Source organism: Desmodus rotundus, chromosome 3 (genome assembly GCF_022682495.2).
Source record: "Desmodus rotundus isolate HL8 chromosome 3, HLdesRot8A.1, whole genome shotgun sequence".
NCBI lineage: Eukaryota > Metazoa > Chordata > Mammalia > Chiroptera > Phyllostomidae > Desmodus > Desmodus rotundus.
Window position 1 is genome coordinate 30,358,439 of NC_071389.1, and position 27,270 is coordinate 30,385,708.

Consider the following 27,270-nt stretch of genomic DNA (forward strand, 5'->3'; position numbering starts at 1 on the left):
TGTGTGGATTTATTTTTATAATTCTAAGCACACGTCCCGCGTTTTCCTGAGGGGCGTATGCCAAAACATTATACTCTCGATGGAGAGCTATTCCTAGCGTGATCAATGAGGGGAAAAAATGGGTTTCTTCCCAGGAGGACCCAAAGATATACCTTTACTCCTCTAACTCAGCCAGTCCCAAGGAGCTGGAACGAGCCTTATATGCCTACTGTCCTTGGGAATAAAGAGACTACCAGGTCTTGACTTATTTTCCCGTGCATTTAGAAAGATTTGGTGCATTATAGAGCGGGGCTTATATTCTTCCTCACCTTTCAAGTCTCTGGAAGTGCTACAAGTTTCTCTCTGGCACATGGGGGCAATCCCGACGGCTCAGCCCATTGCCGGGGCGTCGCCTGGCTTCTGGAGGAGCACCACGCTGGCTGACATGAGTCCACCCAAAGCACACGCCAAGACTCCACAGACAAATGATTTACTTTTTAGAACAATTTTTAAAAAATACTCGGCTAGAGTCAGTCTCTGGCATTAAGACTTTGAAAAAATCATGGCTCCAGATTGGGAAAAAATAACCTCGTGTGCTAAACAGGTTTAATGAATAGAGAATGATGCATGCAGCTTGACCCAAATTCTACACTTAGACTGCTTGTTAAAAAGAGATAATAGAAAAAGTGCAGATTCTTTGAAATAGTGTCAACTTACTATTCAAATGACAACACAGAAGCAAACCATCCCTTTCCCCTTTAGAGTTCTGTGTAGCTGAAAAGACATGGACAGGTTGGGAGAAGTTTGGTGACTGATTTGGGTGCCCCTTCTGAGCCAGTTACCTTGTTCTGCACAAATGTTATCTGAGTTTGTTTCAAGGACTCGTGTCTCCTCTGAGTAACTTCCACTTAGCTAACCGAGGATCCGAGTAGGAGCCCGTGACAGTATACGAATATGCTGTATTGGTGCATTTGTTTTTCCAGCCCAGCTGGAAAGTCTTACTCATCCCAAACTCCCTGCCTTGACTACGTGTGAACTGTAGCCTCAGATTAGGTCTGAGCTGGGACAGCAAGGCCTGTGACTGATCTCGATAAGTGGCATCAAGTCACTTCCCACTCCCTCAGTAAATGTTCGCTGAGCACACAGTATTCCCAGGCACTGCACTGGGTACTTATTTATACAGATAGAACTCCTACTTTCTTGAAACTTAATAGATTTAGAAACTTAATAGATTTAGGAACAATAGCTCCTCTGTGGAGCCGTTGTTCCTTTTGTAAGTAATGCTGTTCCCTCGGGTCTTCCCCTAGTTAACTCATTCTTGCCTTTCATTTCTCATCTCTAATGTCTTAAATGTCAGCTCCAGAGGCCTTCCCGAACCATGTGATACTAAGGAGGCCCAAGGAATCATTCTTCATCAAATGGTCCGTTTTAATTTTCAAGCTAGTACTGTCCAATACCTGACACTTTATTATTCGCTTATTTTCTATTTCCCCTCAACCATAATAAAAGTACCTTTAATAGAGATACCTTAATATGCTTAAAACTGTATCTCCTGGTCTGTAATGAGCACTCAGTCGGTGCTTATTGGCGAGTGAGTGGTGCGGAAGAATAATGAACAAGCAAACAGGCAAATACGTAGTTGGAAACTGTGACGACTCCCAGGCAGGGAAAGAACATGAGGCTACGTGAAAGTGTAGGAGGGGAATGGGGCTGGAGGGTCTACACTGCGTGAACAATAGAAGGCCTCTCTGGAGGACTGACTTTCAGGCTATAAGATATGAAGGATAAGAAAGAGGCTGCCACGTTGGGAATGAGGACACAGGTGCGTGGACCATTCCAGGCAGCCGGAATAGTATGTTCCACTGGTGCCCTTGTATCTACTTCATTCCCTGGGCTTTTGGAGTAGGGTCAGCCAGGAGCTTTTTACCACTGAGATCCAAACAGGTCTGTGCTGGGTGGCTTTAAGTTTGAGACATAGGCATGGGTCACGGAACCCTGGGCTGTCCTCTTATAAGAGGACACAGTAGGAAAAGCAGCTAAGTATGGGTGGGTGGGAAAGGAAGATTCAGCCCTGCCAAAGTACCTAAAAATTGTGTTTCCTTGATTACTGAGGTCAGGCTTGAGCCTTATAGGATCACATTAGTTTGGAATATCACACAAAACACAGATTTAATGATAGACCTGTGAGTCCCACAATTTTACTTCAAACTCCACAAATTTCTAAACAGAAAGATCACCTTTGCCAAACTCGACCAAATGCCAGGGGCCAAACAAATCAGTCTGTCCAGATTCCTTTGATTCTCACTATAATGTGTGTCTTTTCACTACAGCCATGGCCACAGAGCAGACAGGTAATAACGGACGAGGTGGGGCGAGGGGCTGGGAAACTGCTATGCATGGCCAGACACAATGGTTTTGTGCGTGGTGAGAACTGATTGTGATGAGTCTTCTCTGACTGTGGATAGAAACACTTGGCCTTTTGTAACTAGCAGAGAGGCCCTGAGAGAACCCCCTCCACCTGCTGGAACCAAGGCTCAGAGCTCATATGTTTGGAGGCAGGAATTGCTAAATAGTTTAAGGCTTCTGCGCCTAGGGACAAGTCATCCTCATTCCCACAACTTTCCTCAGTTGCCCAGAGAGGTGACCAGGCAGAGGAAATGCAAACATCCTTTAGTGGCATTTCTTTATGACTCTGGTTGTCCCTGCTCTTCAGTTTACAAAAAAAAAAAAGTTGCTATGCGAGTGGTTTCCATTTCTAACTAAAGGAGGAAACATCACCTGTGAGAAGGTGTATTTGACAAGGGTTCGGGAAATCCCTCCCCAAGTTAGACTGGTCCATCTTTGCTGTCCTGGTTGACTCGCTCTCTTGTGTAGAGCTCCCAGGACTCAGGACTCAGCAGAGAGGTCGGAAAGAACCTCATGTCTGAGCGGTCTCCTGGACATTTCTTTGCCTCAGAGACTAGGTTCCAGCAGAGCTGGCTGCCTGGGTGGCATGGAGTTGGAGTCATGTGCATGTGGCATGGAACCCGGGCTGCCCCTTACAGAACGTAGGAGGAAAAGCTGCTAGGTATTGGGGGGAGGGGAGGGGACTTCAAAGGAAGAAGCCCTAAAAAGATTGATTCCTCTTTTTTCTCCTTCCTCTCCCTTTCTCCCTCCACCCCCCTTCACTGTGAAGCCTGAAACAAATCACCCAAATCTCTGGGTCTTAGTGTTTTCTCTGAGACTGAGGTTATTGAACGTAACTCCTAAAGGTCCTCCGTTGCTAATGTCCTAAGGTTCTGTGGGTAGCAGCAAAGGAGTTTTTCTTGAACTTCAACCAGAGCAGGCTATACGCCCAAGCTCCACAAGAAAGAACACTTGTGTTACAGCACATCCAGAGTCCAGGAAAGAATCACCTGTCCATGTTATAAAAGCTTCAAACCAGATAGCTGCTTGATCTTTCTTGTTTTTCACAAGGCACATAACTGTGGTTGTCCGTGATGAGACCTTAAGGGGGCATCCTCCCAAGAGCAGCAGGAAGCCTGCCCCCAACGCCTCGTGTACAACAGAGGCTATGCCACCTCGCTCCTGTTTCATAAATTACTGTCACTCTTTGGCACACATTCTCAAACACTGGTTTTGTGGGTCCCACTGGAGCCTAGGTAGCCTTTGACTATTACCCACTGATTGATTCATACTGAGACCCAGATGGTGGTCAACCCGGTGGCCTGGGGAAGACCAGAGAGCCCTTCACATGGAGCCTTCAAAAGACAGAAGAGCTGCCTTTCAGTGGCAGTCCTCTCCTTGTGATGGTGCCTTTAGCTGGTATCCTCTGTCATTGCTTCTCCAAAGTGATTAAGTTGGGAGTTTAAAGATTTTTATTCCAAAACAACAGTATTGTTTAACAGGTGTTCTCTTCTGTTACCAGAGTAATCAAAGTCACGAACTCTTTTGTAGTCAGAGATGTCTATCTTTACGGTGGAAAATGCACAATAGGCCCGTGTAGGAGAGAGACGTGAAAGCACGCACTAGACTAAGCAGTGCTGTCTTGAGACAAGAAAGTCAACCAACTACCCAAAACAATACTGATGGAAATATGGGCAGGTCCCAGGCTCAAGGTGGGGTCCTGCAGAAACTGCCTAACAGTCTTTTCTTACATAGGACCGATGGGCGGCGCTGGTCTTTGGCGTCTTTACCTTCTTCAGGCTATGGAACCAATACTCCTAGCTCTACTGTCTCAGTAAGTAGCCAAATCTGAGGTCGTACCTCCTCATCCTTAGGAAATAATCCCCTACAAATTATTGTTGTCTATCCCTGCAATGTTGCAAAATGATTCTCAACTTTTCCTCTAAAGCCAAACACAAAGAGGTTGCTTAGGGATAAGGCTGAGTGGGACAGAGGACTGGTGGCCAGGTCCATTTAAAAAACAGCCTTAGCCAGATCCATTTAAAAAACAAAAATGCCTTGGGAAAGAATTAGCCAGCATGCTCTCTGGGCATCAGTTATTCCTAGTGGAATTAGGCGGGCTTAAGGAAGGAGTTCTGCTTTGCTAGTGAGACCGGGCAGTGGGGCTCCTAAGCACGGTTCCCTTATTCTCCCCACCTGATTTCTAGGACTGCAACACAGAGCAGATAACCCCTTTGATGTCCCAAAGGCTTGGTATTCCCTCCTCCTTTTTCACCTTTTCCTTTCAAAAAAGAACGGAAGGATGATTGTTACATGATGTGTCTCAGCAAAAAAGCTGAGCCCTTCTCTAAAAACACAACAAATGTCCTCATTTCTACCATGCAGAAGTGACCCTAAAATGAGTCTTCCTCATTAAGCAACTCTTAATTAAAGTTAGGGTGACAGGGTTGGGAAACTTCTGTGAAGGGCCAAGTGGTAAGTATTTTAGGCTTTGCAGGCCATGTAACATCAGGCCACTCCCCCCACCCCCTTCCACCACTCCTCAGGCCTCTCAGCTTAGTGTGTCTGTGTTCATGAATCCCAAGGAGGTAAAAGGGCTGTCGTTTCCTCCCTTGACCTTGGTGTTACTCTTAAATTAGTCCGAAGATCTCATTGGTCTTTTGGTAAGCTGTTAAGCTTCAGATCTTTCCTTATTAAATACTCCTTTCCCCATAATTCCTTACTCAAACAGGTGGTTTTTAGACCTAAGGTAGAGTCATATATATTAGATATGTAGGTATTCTGTTCAACAAATTTTAATAGACTCAATCCATCGCTCCAGCTCATTTTAGTGGGATATTTTACCAATTCTGTTTCATGTTAGCCGCAGTTAGGTTGAGGATACTTTTTGAAATTTCTCTCCAAATCATTTAAAAACTGTGGCCAAACAGAGCCCTGTGGAGACCTTTCACTGGCTGTTCACAACTTCATCTATTATAGCATTCCATGAGAAGTGTGCACTGTTAGCCAAAAAGAGTTTATCTTTAATTTCTCACTTGGTATCGAGGCTCACATTAGCAACAGAGTTCTCTCAGTGTGGCGCTGAAGGTTTGACTACATGGATTTCGCTGTTTCAGCCCAGATCCTGTATCTGTGGGCGAACAGAAGTTGGGCCTGGGTGTTAGACGTGCCGGTCTCTTAGCCAGCCAGCCTTGCCGGGTGCGGGGAGTTCGCTGGTCCCGGCTGCCGCAGCCGTGGCTGCGCCTGTGGAATGCCTAGAGTGATACCGCGCACTTCCCTCAACAGTCTGTTGTGACTGGCAGTGGGCTCTGTCTAGAATCTCAGTCATTGGGCAATGTTTAGCATTCTTAATTGTTTTCAGGTCAAGTCTGATCTTTTGGAAGTCTAAAAGTCATTTTCTCCCCTGCTGGGTTTTGTTGCCCAGATTTGGTTCCCCAGAGTCTGGGAATAACCTCCGTGGCCTCAGCAAAGCCAGTTGTCCTCGGGGTAACGGCTGAAAGGAAACATTGCTGAACCATCCCGAGGGCTCTGCCAGGGTTGTGGGAGAGAAAATCATCAGGGGACAGCATTTGTAGGCTGGGCATACCAATTTCCTAAGCCAGAAAGCATGATTTATTAAATACTTGCCATTCCAACTAGCCAAAAGCTTCAGTGAGGGCCAAGGCTCCATGTAGGAGAATCTGCTTTTGCCACTGAAAGAAGCTTTCTGGGTAGTGTTCTCACATCACACAACCTTCTGGGTCCCATTCTCTCCCAGGCCTGTGAAGGACTCTAGTGTCGTGGCTTTCTGAGGTCGGGAGGCCTGCAGGGGCAGAGATGAACAGGATCGCGCACAGTGGAAGCTAAAGAGAGTGATGGAAAGAATGCCTACTTTGGGTTGGCTGTGGGTTTGCACTGACTGGGACGGCCCTGGCCTTTTTCAGTTCTTCTTCATTCCTGGACTGTCCTCAGATGGGCCTTTAATGCTGCTTTTTAAACGTTTTCCCTTCTAGTCATCATGCTCCTCGCAGGAAAAGTTACACCAGTTGCCCTTCCAGCCCACAGCTGATGAGCTGCACTTTTTGACAAAGCATTTCAGCACAGAGAGTGTGCCAGACGAGGAGGGACGGCAGTCCCCAGCCATGCGACCCCGCTCCCGCAGCCTCAGGTAAGGGGTGCTCTCCACTCAGCGAGCCCCAGGACCTGTGGAGCTCAGCTTGTGTGCACAGCACAAGAGTCAGCAAACTTACTTTGTAAAGGGCAAGATAGTAAATAATTTAGGTTTTTCAGGCCATACCATATCTATGGCAGCCATCATTTTGAGCTGAGGGTGTGCTAGCAGCTCGCTCCAGGAATAAGGAAGGCTCTAGACCTCAGCACTCAAAGTGGTGGGAGCGCGTGGGTACTGGGGACAGTGGGAGGGCAGGGTTTCTGGGGATGGCCATCTTTTTTCTCAAAAGTTCCATGGCACTAAAGTAACACAATTGTTTCTTTCTTATTTAGTCCTGGACGGTCCCCAGTTTCCTTTGACAACGAAATAATAATGATGAATCATGTATACAAAGAAAGATTCCCCAAGGTAAGATCCATTTTAAAGGAGACTGGTAATGCCTCTGAGGATGGCTGCCTGCCCCCAGCCCCAATGGGAAGACTGGGGTGAGGGGATGGGGTGCTGTCTCCAGAGGTAATCAAGAAGAAGAGCAGAAGGCACCAGAGGAGGAGGAGGATGCAGGCACGAGGGCTTCTAGACTGCTGGGGAAGAGGAAGGCACAGAGGACTGTGAGTTTAGGGATTGTACTTGTAGGGCCTCTATTTCTCCACTCCTCGGAGAGAGAGGTATGTAGAGGGAAATGTCATAAAGGAATCCACCATGTATTAGTGGGAAAGAAAGAACTGGAGACCTTGTTTCTCACAAGCGCATCAAGACCTACAAGTCCGGGTTCCCCCAGAATGGGGTTTGCCCTCCGAGAGCACCTTCATTTGTGCAGACTTCATAAGCAGCACCTCCTTTCTGGGCACAAGAAGAGTACACAGACAGATGTGCTGGGATGGTGGGAAGCTGGCCGAAGGAGCAGCAGTGTGGGCTGCAGGTCACAGCTGGGTTTGTGTTTTCAAGCAGGAGAATGCTAAGGGAGGAAAGTAGGATACTGTCCTGCGAGAGTTGAGCAACGATCTTCACAACTCTGCAGTTTGGCCACAAACCTCCCTGCGTGTGGAGCCAGGACCTTGCTTCCCATTTGCGTTTCTTTTTGAACACCGCATGCCTGTCACCCTGGGCCTTCTAGTGATGTGCCTGTTTCTGCGGGACACAGCCAGCTCTGTCAGACAGAGAGCCAGGACACTCACGTGGGCTCCCTGTCCGTGACGGCAGGGAGCGGGGGTCCTCAGCCTCCTGCATCCCCTGTTTAGACCTTCCTGGGTCTGCCTGTTTGTCTGTATCTAGGATCTGCCATGGGTGGTTCCCTGCCCCTCCAGAGAGTGTCCTTTTTCTAGACTCAGGTACAGCCTGCTGGACACACATGGGTGGCCAAGGGTAAAGGTGTGAAACCATGTGCCTTCCCTCTTGACATACACAGTGAAGCAGAGCAGTCGAGAGCACAGGTTCTGGAACCAGTCTGCCTGGGTTCAAACCTGCTTTTACCATTTACTGCCTGTATGACCCTGGACAGAGTATTTAACTGCTCTGAGCTTTACTTGCCTCGCCTGTGATTTGGGATAATAAGAGTATCTATCTTGTGGAAGTTTGTGAAGATGAATGGACATTAAGCTTTCCTAACTGTGCCCAGGACATAGTGAGCACTCAGTAAGTAGTAGCTATTGTTTCTCTGCTGCCCTGTGCCCTGTGCTCTGTGCTGGCTAGCCGTGGAGAATAAGAGTGAGGAAGAGGGGCAATGTACAGCTAGGAAATCATTTGGTTACACTTGTCCTTTATAACGAAGTTTGGGAGTGTGTGGTGTTTAGAACGCATCTCGCACGTTCCCTCCTCCTCATACACTTGGTGTTGCGCTGCCGTTCTCGCATCGCGCGTTTACGTTTACGTGCATGTCTCCAAGTCACTCGCGTCAGGTGGACTGTTTCGTCAGAGACGCTGTGTTGGAATTCCTACCCGTTTCCTCTCTCCTCCCCTACTCCTCTCCTTCTCTCCCTGTCCCCCATCCCTCCACGTGCGTGCCATATCTACGTGTATACATGTGTATATATATGTGTGCATATGTTTACACACACATCCCAAATACTTACCGGAGATCAGAAATCACCATCTGGTGGCAAAGGAAGAAAGACCAAGACCTAGATAGGCAGCCAGAACTTGTTAACTGATGTCCGTTTGTCATTTTGATATGACTGTGCAGTTAGGTCCCCAAGAGGCTTCTGAGCCAGACTCCCATTCTGCTCTGCTGGGAATCCAGACCTGTGAGCAGGCAGGTCCACACATTCAGTCATCGTTCTCTGAACATCTGCTTGGCTCAGTTGGGTCCCAAGGTCTAGTGATAAATCAAGTTTTCTCTGACTTGAAGAAGTTCCCAGTTCAGAAGTAGGTTTGGAAGCTGTCGCTGTCCGTTCACTAAGTTTACACAGCTGAGAGGGCCAGTAGAAGCACAGAGGAAAGAAAACCCTGATTTGCCTGAAGGAATCAAAAACCTTTTCAGAGGAGAGATGATGTTTGAAATGAGATTAGAAGGAGGAATAGGAGTTTGCCGGGCAGGGTGAGAAAGCTACACACGGGACAGCATGGATGGACAGAGGCACGAAGCGGCATAATAAAGCAGAACAAGCACTCAGTGTCCTGAGAGCAGAAGAGCGTGCCCACCAAGGCTGGGGTTCACAGGCAAGGCCAGGTGAGAGAGGGCCTCGATTACAGTGTTTCGAGTTGACGTGAAGGTGGTCCCCTCAGGTCTCTAGTCATAGGGTGCACCAAATAGAACATCGGGAAACCAGGACTACAGAGCCCACCCGTAGACTGTTGTTGGGTCCTTCAGGCTTGGCTCCAGCTGAGCTAGAACTAGAAGGAAAGTGTCACTTTTCGCATTTTTATTCCCAGGCCACCGCACAAATGGAAGAGCGCCTAGCAGAGTTCATTTCCTCCAACGCTCCGGACAGCGTGTTGCCCTTGGCGGATGGAGCCTTGAGCTTTATTCATCATCAAGTGATTGAGATGGCCCGAGACTGCCTGGGTAAATCTCAGAGCGGCCTCATCACGTCACAGTACTTCTACGAACTTCAAGAGAATTTAGAGAAACTTCTGCAAGATGTGAGTGTCCTTGTCCTGGAACTCTGGTGAATTAGCCACGTGGTAGTGGATTAGTAGTCTTAAACCAAGATTAAGGCATTAATGGTGTCCCCAGTCTTCTCAGCCTGCTTGCCACCTCCTTGCTGGTATGCAGGGCCCACCCCAAAGTGTGGTGCTGATGGACTTGGGTTCCCCATCAGTCCCCTCTGTCACTGAGGAAGCCTGTTTGGTATCAGAAGAACTCAGTTCTGTGTGCCCTTTCTTCTTGTAATTCCAATTACTCTGCCCAAGGCACCAACTTGGTAGTACTCATAGATATTTGACTAGATTTGTAACTCAAGCCATAAAGTGGGCCTCGTTGCTGTGGGCAGCTCTATTCTAGTAGAAATACTGGTGTAAGCACAGCCTTCCAACTTTCTCCTGAGCCAAGGGAAGGCAGGCCCAAGGCTCGCACAATGGGCTTATCTGTTTGCTGACATTCTACTTGCATGGTAAGAAGTTCTTTAGTGGGGACCTAAGCGTTGAGAGACCTGATCCTCCCTGGTGTGAACAAAGTCTCTGAGAGGCTAAAGGTAAAGTAATCCGGAGGTGGTCGGCACCAGACAGACTCTGAGTTCCTAACCGCTGCTCCATGCTCGGGCGCTCGCTTTCCCTTCGGCCTCTCCATTAAGGCGGGCAGAGGCCTTCCCACTCGGATCGCAGTTGCCCCATATTACACCATTAGTTCAGTTTCGGTGAGAGGAGACGTGCCTGTGCCCTCAGGGCTCTTCCTGTCACCAGAGTATTTCCCCGTCCAGACCCCTATTACCTCCGGACCCATGACCTTGCTCCGGTGTAGTATCAACTGAGCTGAGAACCGAGTGATAATGGTCAAATAGGACTTTGGTGTATCAGTCTCGAAATTAGGAGCAGGGAATTTTTTAAATGTAGGAAATAGTTGAATCTAGAAAAAGGATGACTAAAGATCATCATGATTATCACTGTCAAATATTGGAAGATTTCTCATATGTAATAGGTAGCAGATTGTTCTCTGTCCCCTAAAAGGTGCACTAGCCCACTGGGCAAGAGTTACAGTGAGGAAGTTTTGATTTAATAGATGAGAAATTATTTCCTTCTATGAAAGTATTTTTCCTGATTTCAAAAGAATACTAAAGTTTAAACCCTGTATAAATATGACCTTAGAAAGCTAAAGTCTCATGAACATTAGCAGCTATTTGTTTCTGTTCAAAAGTACCTCACAGTTCTCCAGTGGTGGGTAGGACTCAGGGATTTGCAGCATCAGGTGGAGGATCAACATCGTGACTGCCAAGGTTGCTTGTGCGTCTAAGGCGATCTGAAATGCTGTAGCCAGAGCGCTGCCCAAAACCTCCCCAGACTCATTGCCCCGAGGGGCCGGGTTTTTGGTGCAGTGGGAAGAGAACTGAAAATGGAGCTGGTGCATCCTCTGTTCCCTAATTTGCTGGACCCTGGGGATGCAGTCAAAGTGCTTTGCAGGTTCTAGCTGGTGACTAGGGTTACAGAGCCATCAGCACATACTTACAGTAAAAATAACAGCTCTCATTTATTAAATGTGCTGTGTGCCAACCACTGACTGAATGCTGTGTGGAATTATCTCACTTGAGTTTATTATAGTAAGTGTGATTGACAAGCACTAATTAAAGCTCATCCTGAGCACAGAGGAGGAAGTGGTGAGTTCAGGAAAAGTCAAGTCTTGAGGAGTAAGTAGGAGTTTACTAGACCTAGGCAACAGTATAAACAACCTCTCCGAGGGGTGAAGGGCCTTGGTACAGTCCAGGGACCGCAGATAAAGTAGGTTGGCGTGGCTCGAGTAAAGGGTACCTGCAGAGGAAAGTTGTAGGTGAATGGGAAGCATTAGGCGTGGGGTGGGGAGGCAGCAAAAGTTGAAGGGCCTTATGAGAAGTTTAGAGTTTAACACGAAGGCCATGTGGAATCACTGAATGGATTTAAATTGAAATGGCATGATAAGATTTAGACTGAAAATAATAAAATTACTGTCCTTTATAGAACACTTTATACATGCTAGACACTAACTACATCATCTCATTGAATTTATCCAACTTAATCTTCAAGCAATACTGTAAGGAAAACACTATTCTCTAAATCTACAGATGAGGAGACCAAAGCCTTAAGGGTCTATGTCAGCCCAAGAAAACACGTTTCTTAAGTAGCAGAGCTAGACCCCCAAACCAGGTTTGGCTTATTCCAGAGCTTAAGATCATCCATTTTCAAACACTAGTCAGCAAACATTGACTAACATCTACTACATAGGAGGCGCTCTGCTAGGCTTTGCATGTGAGGGAAGAAAAGAAAGAAGACCCAGCGTCTCTATTCACAGGCCCTGCAGTGTAGCTGCAGAGACACAACTAGCTTTAGACAACGTGATAGTACCTGTGGTCTGAGCAAACAGCTGGGAGAACACGGAAACGGAGCAGTCAGTTCTTGTTTTTCTTGTGTGCAGGGGAGGGGGTTGGGGGACAGGGACTTAGATGAGGCTTCCCGGAGTTGATGTTTGGGATAAGTCCTAAAAGAATAAACAAGATTTCACCAAGTGCCCAGTCGCTCTCTTCATTTCATAGCCATTGTTTTTTTTTCAAATGGTCCTCATTTGCTGTTTCTTTCCTTACAACCTATCCACTGCTCAGTCTTCTACCTTCTACATTCCCCTCTCACCATTCCATTAAAACTGTTTCAGGCAGAAGTCACCAAGGAATCAATTGGCCAGTTGCCGTGTCCTATGACCTTTTAGTCCCCATCTTTCTTCACCTCTCTGCGGAACTTCACACAATGAATGCTTCTCCTTAACCTCCCCCTCATCCACCCCTGTTGCCAGGACACTGTTCTTTCCAGGCTTGCGTTCTTGCTGCCCCTCCACAAGTTCCTTCTCTGCGCATCTGTTGAATGCGGGTGTTCCACAGAGCCCCGTCCTGAGCATCCCCTCTCTGCATTCTCCTTTCTTCATGTTCTCCCACCCTTTGCTGACAATTCCCACGTGTGACTGCTCTCCTCCCTCTTCTCCTGAGCTCCAGATCCGTGCTCCCAGCTGCTTATTGGACTCCTCCACTTTGCCTTTCCAGATCAGTTAGTATTCTTCAGCTACAAGCAATAGAAAGCCAACTCAGAGTAGCTCAAGCAGGAAAAGGAAACTAACTATAAAAGGGGTGGGTCTTGGAGAACTAAAGACAGAAATGCAGCCAGGCCTTACGAAGGGACCAGCACTAGAAACCAGAACCTCTGAAAGCCCAAAAAGCATTCGTCCCCTCTCTCGTCACTTTTTCTCTGTGCTTCTATTTCTCTCTCTCCGTGGTGGATATGGCCGTCCCTTTTCACGCAAGAGGAGGTTATGTGGTCTGCCACACTAATAGTAACAGTTGTCTTTCCATCCGTTTTTAATCCCTAGGAAAGTAATCCACGCTGGACAGCTGTTGGAGGTGGGAGGGAAGGTGATACCACGCACACAAATGTGGCTCTTAGCAGGGAGAGCAGCTCCCGAAGGAAAGAAGAAGGATTCTAGGCTGAGCAAATGCCCGAGAAAGTACCTAGTGTAGGCACTGCAAGCTCTGCGAGTCCAAAACCGTTTCTTTTTTCGCCTACCTACTTTTTTCTCTAAAACCAAGTGTACTATGTTCTCTACCTATCCTCACCTACGCTGCTTATCTTCTTATATTCCTTATTTTGTTTATGGGTTCACTGAAACCCCCCACAGTTGTAGTTGCGGTTACCTTCCGTTCCTGCTCGTCCGCCCTCAGGTCTACTCAGTCCTCTGCCCCTGAAGTGGTAGACGGGATGGCCCCAATCTGTCCATTTCTCTCCATTCTTACTGCCTGCATTTATGCCTTTTTCATCTGCATTACTGAAACTGAACAAAGTGGGTGCAGCTGCCTGTGGCAGCAAAACCCAAACCCATGAGACAGGTTCTGGTGCAAAAGGAAAGAGGTTTATTCAGATGCCAACCTGGGAGAATGGTGGACCCCCATCTCAAAGACCATCTCCCTTCCTGGTCTTGTAAGGATAGGGAGGGTAGGGCTTTCTTTCTCTATCCAATCATCCCGCTAGCTTTTCGCATATTTGGGCCTTATCTGCCCATCTCTCTAGCTCTTAGTGCTCTCAGTGCGAGAACCTCCCCATCCCATCCTGGCCAATGTGGGAGACTCCCCGATGCCCCCTATCTGCAGTAACTTTATTGCAGTAGCTTGTTACTGGGTTTTCCTGCTTTCAGGCTTGCCCTCTCTAGTGCCTCATCTACAGTCCCGCCAGAGTGTTCTTTCTGAAACACCTATCTGGTCACTTGACTCTCCTGCTTGGAGGTCTTTCTATTCCTGTCTGTCTGGGGTGGAATTGAACACTCAGAAAGGCTTCACTAAGAGTTGTCCCTTAAGCTGGTGTCTGGAGGGTAAGTGAACTTGTGGATGGAGGAGCAGGTGAAGCAATGTGTCTCTGTGACATTCCTTGGCGTCAGGTAGGGTTTTAAAACTCCCATGGTTCCCAGTGAGCAGCCCGCTCCCTCTCACAGCCCTAGGGCCTTCTCAGAGATCTTGGCTTTGCAGAGCTCTCCATACTACCAAAGTATTACTTCCTGTAGTACAGTTTTGCCCAGCCCCGTCCTGCTTAGCTCAGCCACACTGGGCCAGTGGATTGCTTAAGGAACCTTTGTCTTTATAGGCTCATGAGCGCTCAGAGAGTTCAGAGGTGGCGTTTGTGATGCAACTGGTGAAAAAGCTGATGATTGTCATTGCCCGCCCAGCTCGTCTGCTGGAATGCCTGGTGAGTGGACTTTGGGGCAGGGTAGCGGGGCGTGGTGGGGGTGCACAGCTGGAGAGGTGGGAGTAGGGCTATAGAGGAAATATTCTGCTGATAGTACCCGCTGCCACTTCTGCTGCTGAAGTCCTTATTGAACTATGGTATGCAAGCATTGGGGGACCCGACAAGTTCTTGTGAGAAAACTGGGTGGTCCTGAGGGCTCTCTGGCAGGGAGAGATACTAGTCCGGCCCATCCCACACTGAGCAGGGCCCAGGTCAGTGCGGGCCGTAGAGGTGAGGAGCAAGGCCGGTTTTGTTTGCACACGTCGAGTCCTTCATGTGATCACTCAGCAACGCTTTACTGAATGAGTGCCTTCATGCCAGACCCTGGAGAAATAAGTATCGTTGAGTCCCTGATCCTAAGATGCTTCCTCTGCAGGGGAGTTAGACTTAGTCTTTTAGTGCCTTAGGTGTAAGGCCTGAAGACACATAAATAATAGTTATGATACTGCAGGAAGTGTTGCAGGGGAGGTGAGCATGAGGTGCAGTGGGGACATGGTAACGAAGTGCTCCAGTCCAACTTGGGGCCGGTGGTCAGTGAAAGCTCCCCGGGGGGCGTGAAGCTTATTCAGCAACTTGAAGGTAACTGAGGTTGACGGGTAAGGGGCGTGGAGCACAGCACAGGCTGGGCTTGAAGAATTGGCGAGGGATGACCCTGGAAGACAGTCCGTGACAAGCTCATGGAGAGTGCTGGGTGCCTGGCTCAGGAGTTCGCATTTATCCTTTAGGATGGGGGTGTCAAACTCATTTTTACCGGGGGCCACACCAGCCTCACGGTTGCCTTCAAAAGGCCGAAATAATTTTAGGACTGTATAAATGTAACTACTATAAATGTATACTACTATAAATGTTAAGGAGTTGAAATTACATTCAGCCCTTTGAAAGCAACCACAAGGCTGATGTGGCCCCTGGTGAAAATGAGTTTGACACCCCCGCTTTACGCCACTTGAAGCCTTGTGGCGTAGAAGGTAAGAAAGTGACAGATTTACTTTTTTAAAAAAAGATATTAATTAATTAATTAATTAACTTAGAGAGAAGGGGGAAGGGAGGGAGAAGGAGCAGGAGAGAAACATTGATGTGCAAGAGAGACATGGATTGGCTGCCTCTCGCACACCCCCAACCAGGGGACCTGGCCCACAACGCAGGCGTGTGCCCTGACTGGGAATTGAACCGGCAGCCTTTCAGTTTGCAGGATGATGCCCAAACCATTGAGCCACACCCCACTGGTGTGGGCACCAGTCAGGGCCAGGTTTACTTTTTTAAACCACGTTTATAAAGGCGTAATTTATATACAATAGCACATACCCCTTTTGAATGTGCAGTTAATGTGTTTTTAACGGGTATAATCACTGCCACACTTGAGAGCGAGCATTGCTTTCACCTCCCAAAGCTCCCTCGTTCCCCTTTGCAGTCAGTCCCCTTCCCCTCCCCTTCCTAGGCAACCACTTACCTGCTCTCTCTCGCTGTGGGTAACTTTGCCTCTTGTACAGTTGCACAGACAAAAATCATATGGCATGTTCTGACTGCTTTCACTCAGCATAATTCGTTTGAGATTCATACATGTGGTTTTATGTGTCAGTAACTGGTTCCTGTTTATTTCTGAGTAACATTCCATCAGATTTACTCCTAAGAAAGATTACTGTGACTGCAACCTGGGTGGTGAATTAGGAGAGAGGGCAGGATGGGCCACGGAAATTAGTGCAGAGTCACTTAAAGCAAGTCATGTGAGAGACAGGAGTGGCCTGAACTGGGACAGTGATGGGAGCACAGAGAAGGGGATTTATGAGGGAGACATTCTGACGACAGGGGCTGCGGGAGAATATAAATAAAAGGACTTCCAGGTCTGGCTCAGATTGCGTCCAGATAGGTAATGGAATCGTGCTCTAAAATAGTGAAGCCTGGAGTGAAGAAAGCAGTGGAGGCCTTCCCTCAAGAACACGAAGTCCATGGTTAAACGTGGTCAGGGTCAGGCCTGCTTTTGAATGCTGGTTTTGTGTTCCTTCCCGTCTCTTTGACCACGGACAAGCCAGTGCCTCTCTGTGAGCCTTCATTTCCTCGCTGAGCTGAGGCCACAGAAGTGTTATCAGGGTTTGGCCGCGAGTGTGGCACTTTCTAGGCAGTTAGTACATGGGACCCCCTTTGCACGTGCTCCATACAGATGAGGACTGCTGCGCCCTGATGCACAGGGCTCCCCAGCTCCTAGCTCACAGGAGGTGCTCAGTAAATAGCTGAAGGCACGCACGCACCGCTGGGGCTGCGAGTCGCAATGGAGAGTGTGCCAGGGCTGCTCCTGTGGACTGCGTGTGTAAACGTGCCTGACAGTGCCATCTGGTGCTGGCCTTGGACCAGGGGAATAGACTGAGCTTTTTTGAAATCAACAAACAGCTCTGGTTCTTGTTGCTGGGGAGACAGCTTATGCTTAGGATATCCAATCTGAAAGTGTCCCTGTAAGACAGCTTTGTCCCCATGCTCATGACCCCTGAATCATGATGTTTCTAGGTGTACAGGGGGAGGGGTGTCCCATCACAAAGGGACAGTCTTGTTCATCCCATGCTGGGTATATGCCATAAAATCAGGGAGGCTGATACCCTCCTCTTGTGGTTCTCGCCACTGACTACCTTTCTCCCCTGGTACAGGAGTTTGACCCTGAAGAGTTCTACCACCTGTTAGAAGCAGCTGAGGGCCACGCCAAAGTGGGACAAGGGATTAAATGTGACATTCCCCGCTACATCATTAGCCAACTGGGCCTCACACGGGATCCCCTTGAGGGTGAGCACACTGCCTGCTGGCTACAGAGAAGCCCCATGGCCAACAAGCTGTAACAGCAGGGAAAGCACTTGGAGAAGAGGCTTAGATTGGACGTGGACCCGGCACAGCCTCAGGGGCCTCAGGGCCATAGGAGGAACCCTGTGTTCCCTGCCATAAAAGCCCCTCCTTCACAATTGTTCGGATCTGCCTGACATAGCCCAGCCTGGTCTGCCTGGGGCTCGGCTGGGCTGCATTTAGAGCCAAAGGTCAAAGGAGGCTAACAACAAAAGGACCACAGTCACATTTAAAAATTCTCACCTCCCCTGCATGGCACCTTACAAGTCCTTCGATGTCTCTGGGGTGGTCCTAACTCAGGGTTTCAGAAGATGATCTCCATCTTCGGGCCTTCACACCGAACCCCTGCATGAACTGTGGGCTTCCACATCCCTGGTCCCTGCTCTGTCATCATTCTGCCTTCCCCGCTTCCCGGCCCCGTCCAGCAAAACCGAGTCTTGGCCAGCAGGACAGGGACCGAGAGCCCAGTTTCAGGCCCTGTTTTCCAGCAATTGTCCCAAGTTTGGGGGAAGCTTTAAAGAATTTGCCAGGCCTTGTAATGGCTCTGGACTTCTAAAAATAGGAGTAGCCATATAATCGGCAAACAAGTTCAAAAGCTGTGACCACGCTGAGGAGAGGCACAGGGCCAGATCTGTATCCGGGTCTGATGCAGAAAGCACTAGTGCCCGCCCTGCACATGGCCATCTTGTGCTACGAGTGGACTGCTGAGGTGCCTGAAAGTGCCACGCACATCTTTCTCTGTGTCCTTGCTTTGTTTCTAGAAATGGCCCAGTTGAGCAGCTATGACAGCCCTGACACCCCGGAGACGGATGATTCGGTCGAGGTGAAGATCCTCTGCTCCCGCCCCAATCCGGGAGCCTGGGCCCTGTGAAGCCAAGGGCTCTGCGTTCTCTCGAATAGAACGCCTGAAGGAAGGGGGTGGGAGGCCCCCCAAGAGGTCATTCAGCTCCAGGGGAAGACTGGGTGGGAGGCCGCAGCAGGGCCAAGAGCTGAGCAATGCTGGGGCCACAGCTTCCCTAAACATGGGGGCCTGAGAAGCATGCCTGCCTCTTGCCTTTTCCCTCATCTTCCAGGGCCGAGGGGCATCTCAGACATCTAAAAAGACACCCTGTGAAGAGGACTTCGAAACCATTAAGCTCATCAGCAATGGCGCCTATGGGTAAAGGCAGGGTTCAGGGTGTGGCCGGGACTGGAGCTAAGTCAGCCCTTGGGCTCTTCCTTCTAGAAGCATATGATGCCTAATCCTCCGGGCAGCAGATGCCTCAGGATGGGCCCTCTCTTTCCCCAAAGTCTCCTGGAGGGGCAGGAGTTCGGTTTCCTCCAACACCTGAGCAATATTCCTTTCCCAAGCGATCCTCGCTCTTCTTGGGAGCACTCCTCCCACCGAGCTCTAGGAGAGGGCTGAGCTGTGTCCTTGGGGCTTGGTGTATCAGGAAGTCGAAGAGCTGCATGGGCAGGGGCCCAGGTCCTTCTCATTCACGAGCATAGCTCTGCTCCTTTGTTAGAGGCAGGAGTCTGGCCACCCCAGCTCTGGGTGGTGGAGAGCACAGCTCAGCCTCTGAGGGTCTGTGAAGGGCTGAATGGGCTGCGTTTCCTAGGGCCGTGTTTCTGGTGCGTCACAAGTCTGCCCGGCAGCGCTTTGCCATGAAGAAGATCAACAAGCAGAACCTGATCCTGCGGAACCAGATCCAGCAGGCCTTCGTGGAGCGTGACATCCTGACTTTTGCCGAGAACCCCTTTGTGGTCAGCATGTTCTGCTCCTTTGAGACCAAGCGCCACCTCTGCATGGTGATGGAGTATGTTGAAGGTACTTGGAGAAAGGTGGCCTGGCGTGGACATCAAGGCACACTCTGAGACAGCTCTGACCTGGGACCAATAGCTTGTATAGGGATAAAGTTTCAGGCCCCAGCTTCCCAGTCTCTTTAACATTGGTTTCTGCCTTAGGGTCTTAGGCCATTTAGCTACAGTGAGTACAAAGCTCCCTGCCCCTCGCAGGAAGAGGCTTCTGCAGCAGTAGCTGCCTGGAGGTTGCCGGTGTCAAGTGCGATGTGAGGCACTCTGGCACAGGACGTGTCAGCCTGGTGGCTGTAGACTCCTACACCCCAAAGTCTGCATAGCCTCTGCTGCTGGCAGCAGACAGGAACAAGAGAGGTGGCCTAGCCACAAAAGCCCAGGGTCGGATGCTGGGAGGATTGCCTCTGGGCCCTCAGAAGACAGGAAAGCCACTGCCCTTGCTGATGCTTGTGAGGGGAACGCCCCCTGAGGCCACACAAAATGCTCACGGGATGGAGCACAAGAGCATCATGGGGCAGCTTGGCCAGCGGCCTTTCTTCTCCCCTTCTCACTGCCGGGAACAGCTTCCAAAGGTATTTTGCCCAAGTCTTAAAGTTGAAGCTGAACAAAACTCCCCTTTTAATTAGTGGGTGTGTGCTAGGCATTTACAGTGTTACTTCACTCAAAAAATAAAGGACAGCCATCAGAAAGGAAATAATGAACAATGCTGAAGTCTCAGCTAGATATGTTTACAATATGCAGGATCCCATCCTAAAATAACTTGTTCCTATCCCTACAAGTCAACTGACAGGCATAACCGCCTGGGGGTCCTCCCCTTTGGCCTGAACAATGGCCCCGACAGCCATTCGCCTCCCTCCTGCTCCCCTCCGCACCCTGTCTCCCACCCACGGCTGCAGCAGAGGGGCTAGAATCACAGTCCCTAGCCCCAGGATCTTCCGTGATGCTGTCTCCTTGGGGCCTTAGAGGCTGAAAGCTTGGGACCATCTAGGGCAGAGAACTGGAGCCTTCCTTCATGGTGGCCTGGCCTTGTTGCAGGAGGAGACTGTGCCACCCTGCTGAAGAACATCGGGGCCCTGCCTGTGGACATGGCGCGTCTGTACTTTGCGGAAACCGTGCTAGCCCTGGAATACTTACACAACTATGGCATCGTGCACCGGGACCTCAAGCCTGACAAGTACGCCCACTGTTTCAGCCCCTTGTTCCCAGTTCTCCCTCTTGGCGCTCTTGATAAGTGGAGGCAAACACAGCATGTCCGCATCTGTACCAGAATGGCTGCTGGGAAACAGTGCTCACGTGGGTATCCATCTAGGCCCAGTACTCTCTCCCCTGACCTCCCCAGATGCAAAGACCATTGCCTGCAAGGTCCAGCGGGGGCATTTGTAAGGCTTTGGTGACATGTAAGAGTTACTGAGGAGCACCACTCCAGAAACCAAGCAAGAACACAAGAATCAGCATATATAATGGCTGAACAAGTGTTCTGACATTTCCTGACATCGACTCTGTGCCAAGCATGATATTAGGGCTATAAAATAGTCCCAGTCTAGTGTGAGAGACAGAAATATCTGTGTACAGCCTCTCAGAAGGCCTTAGTCAGTTGGGAAAAGGTGGGAGGAGCTTTCTAAAGTTGGGGGCGGACTTGCAAAGGCACACAGGTGTGGCCCGTTCAGGAACTACACTGGGTACGGTGAGGCTGAAGCTGAGGTTGGTCCCTTGGAGCAGTAAGAGATAAAGCTAGAGAGAGAGATCATCAAGGGCCTTTTTGTTAAGTTTGGGTTTTATTTTAAAGGGTCCTAGAGGCCTTTGAAAGGTTTGTGAACCAAAGATATGATAGAACGACACACTCAGATTTTGGTTTTAGTTTAGGGAGATCACTCTGCCAGCGGAGAGATGGCGAGACCGTTGCAGTAGGCAAGGCCAGGACAACGCCTGCCCTGGAACAGAGTCGAGATGGAGAAGAAAGCGGGTAGCGGTGGGGAGTAGAGAGGAAGTAGTGAGGTCGGGGTGGGGATGCAGAGAGAAGCAAGAGAGGAGTCTGGGATATCTTCCGGATTTCTAGCTTGGGACTAGTGCATGGTGATGAGCCTCTGTAGAGGAAAGTGGCTTTGACATTAGACAGACCTGAGTTCAGATGACCGCTTGTTAACTCTTGAGCTCGAGTCTGTGAAATAAACCCCTCTGAGCCTCGTGTTCCTCCTTTTTAAAATGGGGATAATAATAGCTACTTTTGTTGTATTATTTCCTCTCTACAACCTTTCAGGAGCCAAAATATTTTTGTAAATAACAATAAAGCACTTATAACAAAGCTCAGTAGGTAACAGAAATTAATTGCTTTTTACCAAGAAGAAGAGGACCAGTTAGGAGGCATGACCTTGTTTTGAGTTCATGGTGCCTGTAAGACTTCTGGGCAGTTAGGCAACATGGTGCTCTAGAAGTCCAGGCCAGAGATACTGTTTTGGGAATCATAGAATAAAGGGGTGGCAGGGAGCAGCCTTCACACAAAATGAAATGGCTTAGGCAGAGTATGTAAAGAGAGAAGAAAGAGAATTCTTTGTGAGATCTTATTTCTAGTTTCTCCCAACCAACCCTCCTTCTAAAACCAACCGTGGACACGGGGCAAGGGTATGTGCCCCTGAGTCGTGGGTATTGTGAGCAACGCAGGTGAGGAGAGGGGACTGGGACTGGCCACAGCCTTAGGATGAGGCTGATCGCTCTGTGGAAGTGTTTCTCAGCTGGCTGATACCTGACCCCAGGACAGAACCCAGTGGAAGACAATAAACAGAAATGGGTTGGGGGAATGGGCAGATTTCTGGTGCAGAATGCAGTATGCACAAAGCCAGACAGAGCTCTGTGTTCTTTGACAGCTCCCCATCTCCCTTCCAATGCTCCATGGTAGCCCCCTAGAAGTCGGAGTGGGAAAATGCAGCATATACTAAAGTCAGCACTCTTAGAAAACTAGGAAATAACTCCATCCTTCTGTTTCTCTGGTCCCCAGCCTCCTGATTACATCCATGGGGCACATCAAGCTCACTGACTTTGGCCTTTCTAAAATTGGCCTCATGAGTCTGACAACAAACTTGTACGAGGGCCACATTGAAAAGGATGCCCGGGAGTTCCTGGACAAGCAGGTAAGGAAGGGTGGCTGAGACTTGGGGAGTTGAATTCCGGGCCTCAAAATAAGAACCGGGGGCTGTATGCTTGCCCCGCTAAGTATATGTTATGACTGGGAGAGCCTGTCTTTTTCTTCTTGGTCCCATGGAGGCATAGAGATAGGTAGCACGTATAGAAAATAGGGTGGGCCATAGAATTATATAGATATAAAATCCAGAAGTCCTCTTCCTCCTCCAAGTTTGGAGAATATGGGTCATGTAACCACTGACACTTTCAGAGACTGGTGTGAGTTCGGTCGGAACGTCGGAGCCCCAGTCAGGAGCGAGGCTGTCCTGGAGCTTGTTGTTCTTGGCACCCAGCTCCGCATGGCCACCGGGCCATGCCCGGCTTCCTGATGGGAACCTCCGGACATTCCCTGCCCTGACACTTCAGGTCGTGACTGGTCACAAGTCCCTCTAGTAATCACGTGACTGTAGGACCTGTTTTTTCGGATGGTGGAGGGCAGAAGCCAGTTGTGAGGTGGGGACCCGAGATGCCAGAAGGAGGTGGGGAGGGATCAGAGAGTGGTGGTTCCAGGTTGGAATTAGATGTTTTGAGTAATCAGGAAACACATAAACTAGGGCCAACCAACAGTTCCAACTCTGGTACCCTGATTGAGCTTGCTCATTAACCAAAGTTGGCTGAGTCTTTAGTCTTCACTCAGAGACTTTCTACCCCAAAGATGGGAACATCCCTACCCCTGCAGCTGCTGTGCCAATGAGCTGCTCCAGAATGCTGAGCCAGCCGGGCTTCTCTGTGCCTAGGTATGCGGGACCCCGGAGTACATTGCGCCTGAGGTGATCCTGCGTCAGGGCTATGGGAAGCCAGTGGACTGGTGGGCCATGGGTGTAATCCTGTATGAGTTCCTGGTGGGTTGCGTCCCTTTCTTTGGAGACACTCCGGAGGAGCTCTTTGGGCAAGTGATCAGTGGTAGGTACCATCACCCTGGGGAGGCAGAGTCTGGATCCACAAATACGATTTACGCATGCACCTATGAGGCTTATGCGTTCTTTTCTGAGTTCACATGTGTAATGGTAGACTTGCCTCCTAGACGTGTGTGTGTGTGCACACGCACAGGGACATTCTCTGTCACCTGGGGCATGTTCTGTTTATGTTCATCTGTCCCCCACATGCACATGGGTGTACCTGTGTTGTCTGTGTGTGTGTCCTGTGAGTGGGAGTCTGCGCGTTAGCGTGCGTGTGTCTGGAGTATAAAGGCAGGGCGGGATGGAGCTTCAGGAGAGGGAAGTCTCTGTTTTGCGGTACCCACCCTGGAGCAGAGAGCAAGCTGTGGTCTAGGGTATGTGGTCTCTGAGGTCAGGAACATATAAAACTTAAGGAATTGGGGTCCTAGGCAAGCTTTCAGGGGTTCTGGGCTGAGCCCTTCATGCCTCCCTATCCTTATCCTATCCGAGGAGCATCTCCATCTCCCCACTCTGCCCACAACTTCTGAGACCCTTCTCTCAGCCCACTCCTTTCTTCTCACCCCCAATCACTGTTCAGATGAGATTGTGTGGCCTGAGGGGGACGATGCGTTGCCACCAGACGCTCAGGACCTCACCTCTAAACTGCTCCATCAGAACCCTCTGGAGAGACTGGGCGCAGGTAGGGCAGGTCCCACGAACCTTTCTCACCACGTGGACAAGGGAGGAGGGGGGCTGCATGCATGCAGCCAGCAGGGTCAGGCCCCAAGTGTGGGAAGTGCCTCTGTACCCCGAAACTCGCCCTGCTCCCTCTGGGCAGAAGAGCTTGGAAAGTACCAGAGCTGAGGCCTCCAGGCCTTGCCCCCTGAGTCTGGGTTCCCATTGGACTTGCTGACGTAGACTCTACCCTGTTCATCCGGCCCCTTGCCCACGCCCTCCCTGTTCACAGGCAGTGCCTGTGAGGTGAAGCAGCACCCATTCTTTACCGGTCTGGACTGGACTGGACTTCTTCGCCAGAAGGCTGAATTTATTCCTCAACTGGAGTCGGAGGATGACACTAGCTACTTTGACAGTAAGGCCACTGATGGGGAGGAGCGGGGCTCCTACCTGTTTTTTCAGAAATACTCATATGCCCTGAACCTTGGCATTGGGAGAGCAACTTCTCCAGGCCCTCCTGAGATCCGTTTGGTCAAAAGGAGCCTCTGAAGGGGGCTGTCCTGTGTGTCTGACCCAGCCCGCTCAGATCGGTACCGCCACTTGGACTCGGAGGACGAGGAGGAAGTGAGTGAAGATGGCTGCCTTGAGATCCGCCAGTTCTCTTCCTGCTCTCCCAGATTCAGCAAGGTACCACTGAGGTAGACCCAGACCTGGTAGAACAGGCTGGAGAATTGGGAGAAGACCTGTCAAGGGACATGCCTGGGGCAGGCTGGGGGAGGAGGTGATGGAGCTTCTTCAAGAAAAAGGAGGAAAGGGCTGGGCCTGCACGTGACATACTTCTAGAACCACTCTAGCCCTGACATACGGGATGCCAGGGGTGAGGCCAGGTCAGCCCAGTGGAATTGCTTTTTCCTCGAATGTTCACTGGTATGTATTGGGGAGAGGGGGAGGAACTGGTTCGGATTCCTGGGTTTCAGGTGCAAGGGTACTTTTTGCTCCTTAGGGGTGTCTTCTGTGCCCACAGGTATACAGTAGCATGGAGCGGCTGTCACTGCTCGAGGAGCGCCGGACACCACCCCCCACCAAGCGCAGCCTGAGCGAAGAGAAGGAAGACCGCTCGGATGGCCTGGCAGGGCTGAAGGGTCGGGACCGGAGCTGGGTGATTGGCTCCCCTGAGATGTGAGCACCCAGAGCTCACCCATGGTGGGCAGCACGGCCACCCATCGGTTGTCACAGATTAGGGGCATGATTCAGAGGCTGGGGAGGAGTGCTGGGGGCAGTGAGGGGCATTCACAAGAATGTCTCCTGGGGACTGTCTGAGAAGGGTGCTGTGAGCTCCTGAGGAAGCCTGGGCTGGCGGAGGGAGACCCGGGCCGTCTCACCATGGGCCTTGTCTCGCAGCTTACGGAAGCGGCTGTCGGTGTCTGAGTCTTCCCACACGGAAAGTGACTCCAGCCCTCCACTGACGGTGCGACGTCGCTGCTCGGGCCTCCTGGATGTGCCTCGCTTCCCCGAGAGCCCTGAGGAGGCCACCAGCATCCCCAGGAAGCAGCAGCAGGAGGGCGTGTGGCTTCTCACACCCCTGTCTGGAGAAGGGGTGCCTGGGCCTATCCCTGACCGGCTGGTGGAGCAGCAGCTGAAGCTGGACGGGGACCCTGTCGGCCAGAGCGGTGGCTGTAGTCCAGGTGTGGCCCAGCAGGTGGCCAAAGGGCCTAGGCTGGACGATAGTGCAGGCAGACAGGGAGGGGAGACTCAGCTGTGTTGCAGGTCTCACTGCTCACTTGGGCCCACAGCCATGGAGCCTCGAGGCCGTGGGACCCCACAGCTGGCTGAGGGAGCCACAGCCAAGGCCATCAGTGACCTGGCAGTGCGCAGGGCGCGCCACCGGCTACTCTCTGGGGACTCTATAGAAAAGCGCACTGCCCGCCCCATCAACAAAGTGATCAAGTCTGCCTCAGCCACAGCCCTGTCCCTCCTCATTCCTGCAGGTAAGGCCCTGGGGAGCTAGAATAAAACTCACGGGAAGGGCCTTGGCATCTCCGGCCCTGTGGCAAGGGCCTACACAGGCCACGTGTGTTCATGCCCTGTATCTTGAGGAACAGGTGTCTGAGAGACCAGGTGTCACTGCTGTCCCTTTGTGTGAAACTAGGCATCTCTAAAGGTGTGCATTGGTGTCTGGGATTCTGTGTGTGTGTCTCAGAAGGCAGGATCTGAACCACGTCAAAAGTGCAGGCTCTGAGGCACAGAGCGTGTTTCAAATCCTGGCTCCATTACTAAATGACTCTTGACCTTGAGGAAGTTGCTTAACCCCTCTGAGCCTCAAGTTCCTCGTCAAAAGCTGTGGATATGTCAATAGTGGTAGCTCACAGGATAATTGTGATGTTTAAATATGTATGAAGAGCTTATGTGGTCCCTGATACGTCTGAGCAAACACTCAGTAAATGCTGGATGCCATTCCCTATCACCTCCTGGGGCCTGTGAGGGTCTGGGTACCTGAGGGGCTTTGCTGCTCCGAGGCTGTCAGGAAGGCGTACCTGGGCTCAGGCTCTGTCTCTGACTGGAGTGGTGTGGGGTCGGCAGCCCAGCCAGGGCTGGTCTGGCAGCGTGGCCAGGCCAGAGTCCCCTGCCCCACTACTCAGTCCTGGTTTCTCCTCCAGAACACCACAGCTGCTCTCCACTGGCCAGCCCCATGTCCCCACATTCCCAGTCATCCAACCCATCATCCAGGGACTCTTCTCCGAGCAGGGACTTCTTGCCAGCCCTCGGCAACTCCAGGACCCCCATCATCATCCACCGAGCTGGCAAGAAGTATGGCTTCACCCTGCGGGCCATCCGTGTCTACATGGGCGACTCGGACGTCTACACTGTGCACCACATGGTGTGGGTACGTCTGGCCGTCCGCGCCTGTTGTCTCCCAGCTTCGTGATTCCTCTGCCTTCCCCGCCCCATCTCTGCCCACATTGCCGTCGGGGGTCATGCTCAGGCTACGGGCCAGAACTGAGAACTGTTCTCTCCCTGGGGCAGCACGTGGAGGACGGGGGTCCCGCCAGTGAGGCAGGGCTTCGTCAGGGCGACCTCATCACTCACGTCAACGGGGAGCCTGTGCATGGGCTGGTGCACACGGAGGTGGTGGAGCTGATCCTGAAGGTGAGTGCTGGGTGTGCTGCTGCTGTGGTCGACCCCAGCCTGTGAGTCTGTGACCGTCCCTAGGGGAGTGGGAGAGTCGGGCACACACACACCAGCACCTCACTGAGGACAGGTGCGCATGCATGCAGAACTTGGGTGTGGCCACAGCAACGAGTTTTCGCTGGAAGGCAGCATCCTCACTGACCGAGGCCCAGGTATACTTCTGAGCTATGGGCAGGACTGGAGGGCAGGACTGGTAAGCTGCTTCTCTACCTTCCCAACCCCAACTTCTTGGGCTCCAGTTGAAGCCATTTGCTAACCTATGAAGAGGGAAGACAGGTCTGTGGTTCAGACATGTTGATGCAGGGACAATGGCTAGAGCTGTGGTCTGGCCACCGCCTTAGCCTAGGC

General features: G+C 50.6%; 1 protein-coding gene across 9 annotated transcripts in view; it reads left to right on the forward strand.

Moving 5' to 3' along the window:
• The window catches only part of MAST2 (microtubule associated serine/threonine kinase 2), a 158,895-nt gene that overhangs the window by 129,299 nt on the left and 2,326 nt on the right, over nt 1-27,270 (forward strand). For 4 of the 9 annotated variants that reach the window (XM_053920345.1, XM_053920346.1, XM_071220911.1 and 1 more), the window contains 20 exons: nt 2,310-2,330; nt 4,120-4,198; nt 6,357-6,511; nt 6,847-6,922; nt 9,383-9,592; nt 14,252-14,353; nt 17,026-17,158; nt 17,974-18,035; nt 18,286-18,371; nt 18,811-19,019; nt 20,042-20,180; nt 21,999-22,131; nt 22,918-23,083; nt 23,657-23,758; nt 24,026-24,148; nt 24,311-24,420; nt 24,758-24,912; nt 25,135-25,721; nt 26,391-26,617; nt 26,758-26,880. In XM_053920345.1, coding sequence (XP_053776320.1) covers nt 2,310-2,330; nt 4,120-4,198; nt 6,357-6,511; nt 6,847-6,922; nt 9,383-9,592; nt 14,252-14,353; nt 17,026-17,158; nt 17,974-18,035; nt 18,286-18,371; nt 18,811-19,019; nt 20,042-20,180; nt 21,999-22,131; nt 22,918-23,083; nt 23,657-23,758; nt 24,026-24,148; nt 24,311-24,420; nt 24,758-24,912; nt 25,135-25,721; nt 26,391-26,617; nt 26,758-26,880 — 2,998 coding nt within the window. The remainder of the gene's footprint in view (nt 1-2,309; nt 2,331-4,119; nt 4,199-6,356; nt 6,512-6,846; nt 6,923-9,382; nt 9,593-14,251; nt 14,354-17,025; nt 17,159-17,973; nt 18,036-18,285; nt 18,372-18,810; nt 19,020-20,041; nt 20,181-21,998; nt 22,132-22,917; nt 23,084-23,656; nt 23,759-24,025; nt 24,149-24,310; nt 24,421-24,757; nt 24,913-25,134; nt 25,722-26,390; nt 26,618-26,757; nt 26,881-27,270) is intronic. The other 5 variants (XM_053920348.1, XM_045204368.2, XM_053920347.1 and 2 more) reach the window with 3 other exon arrangements.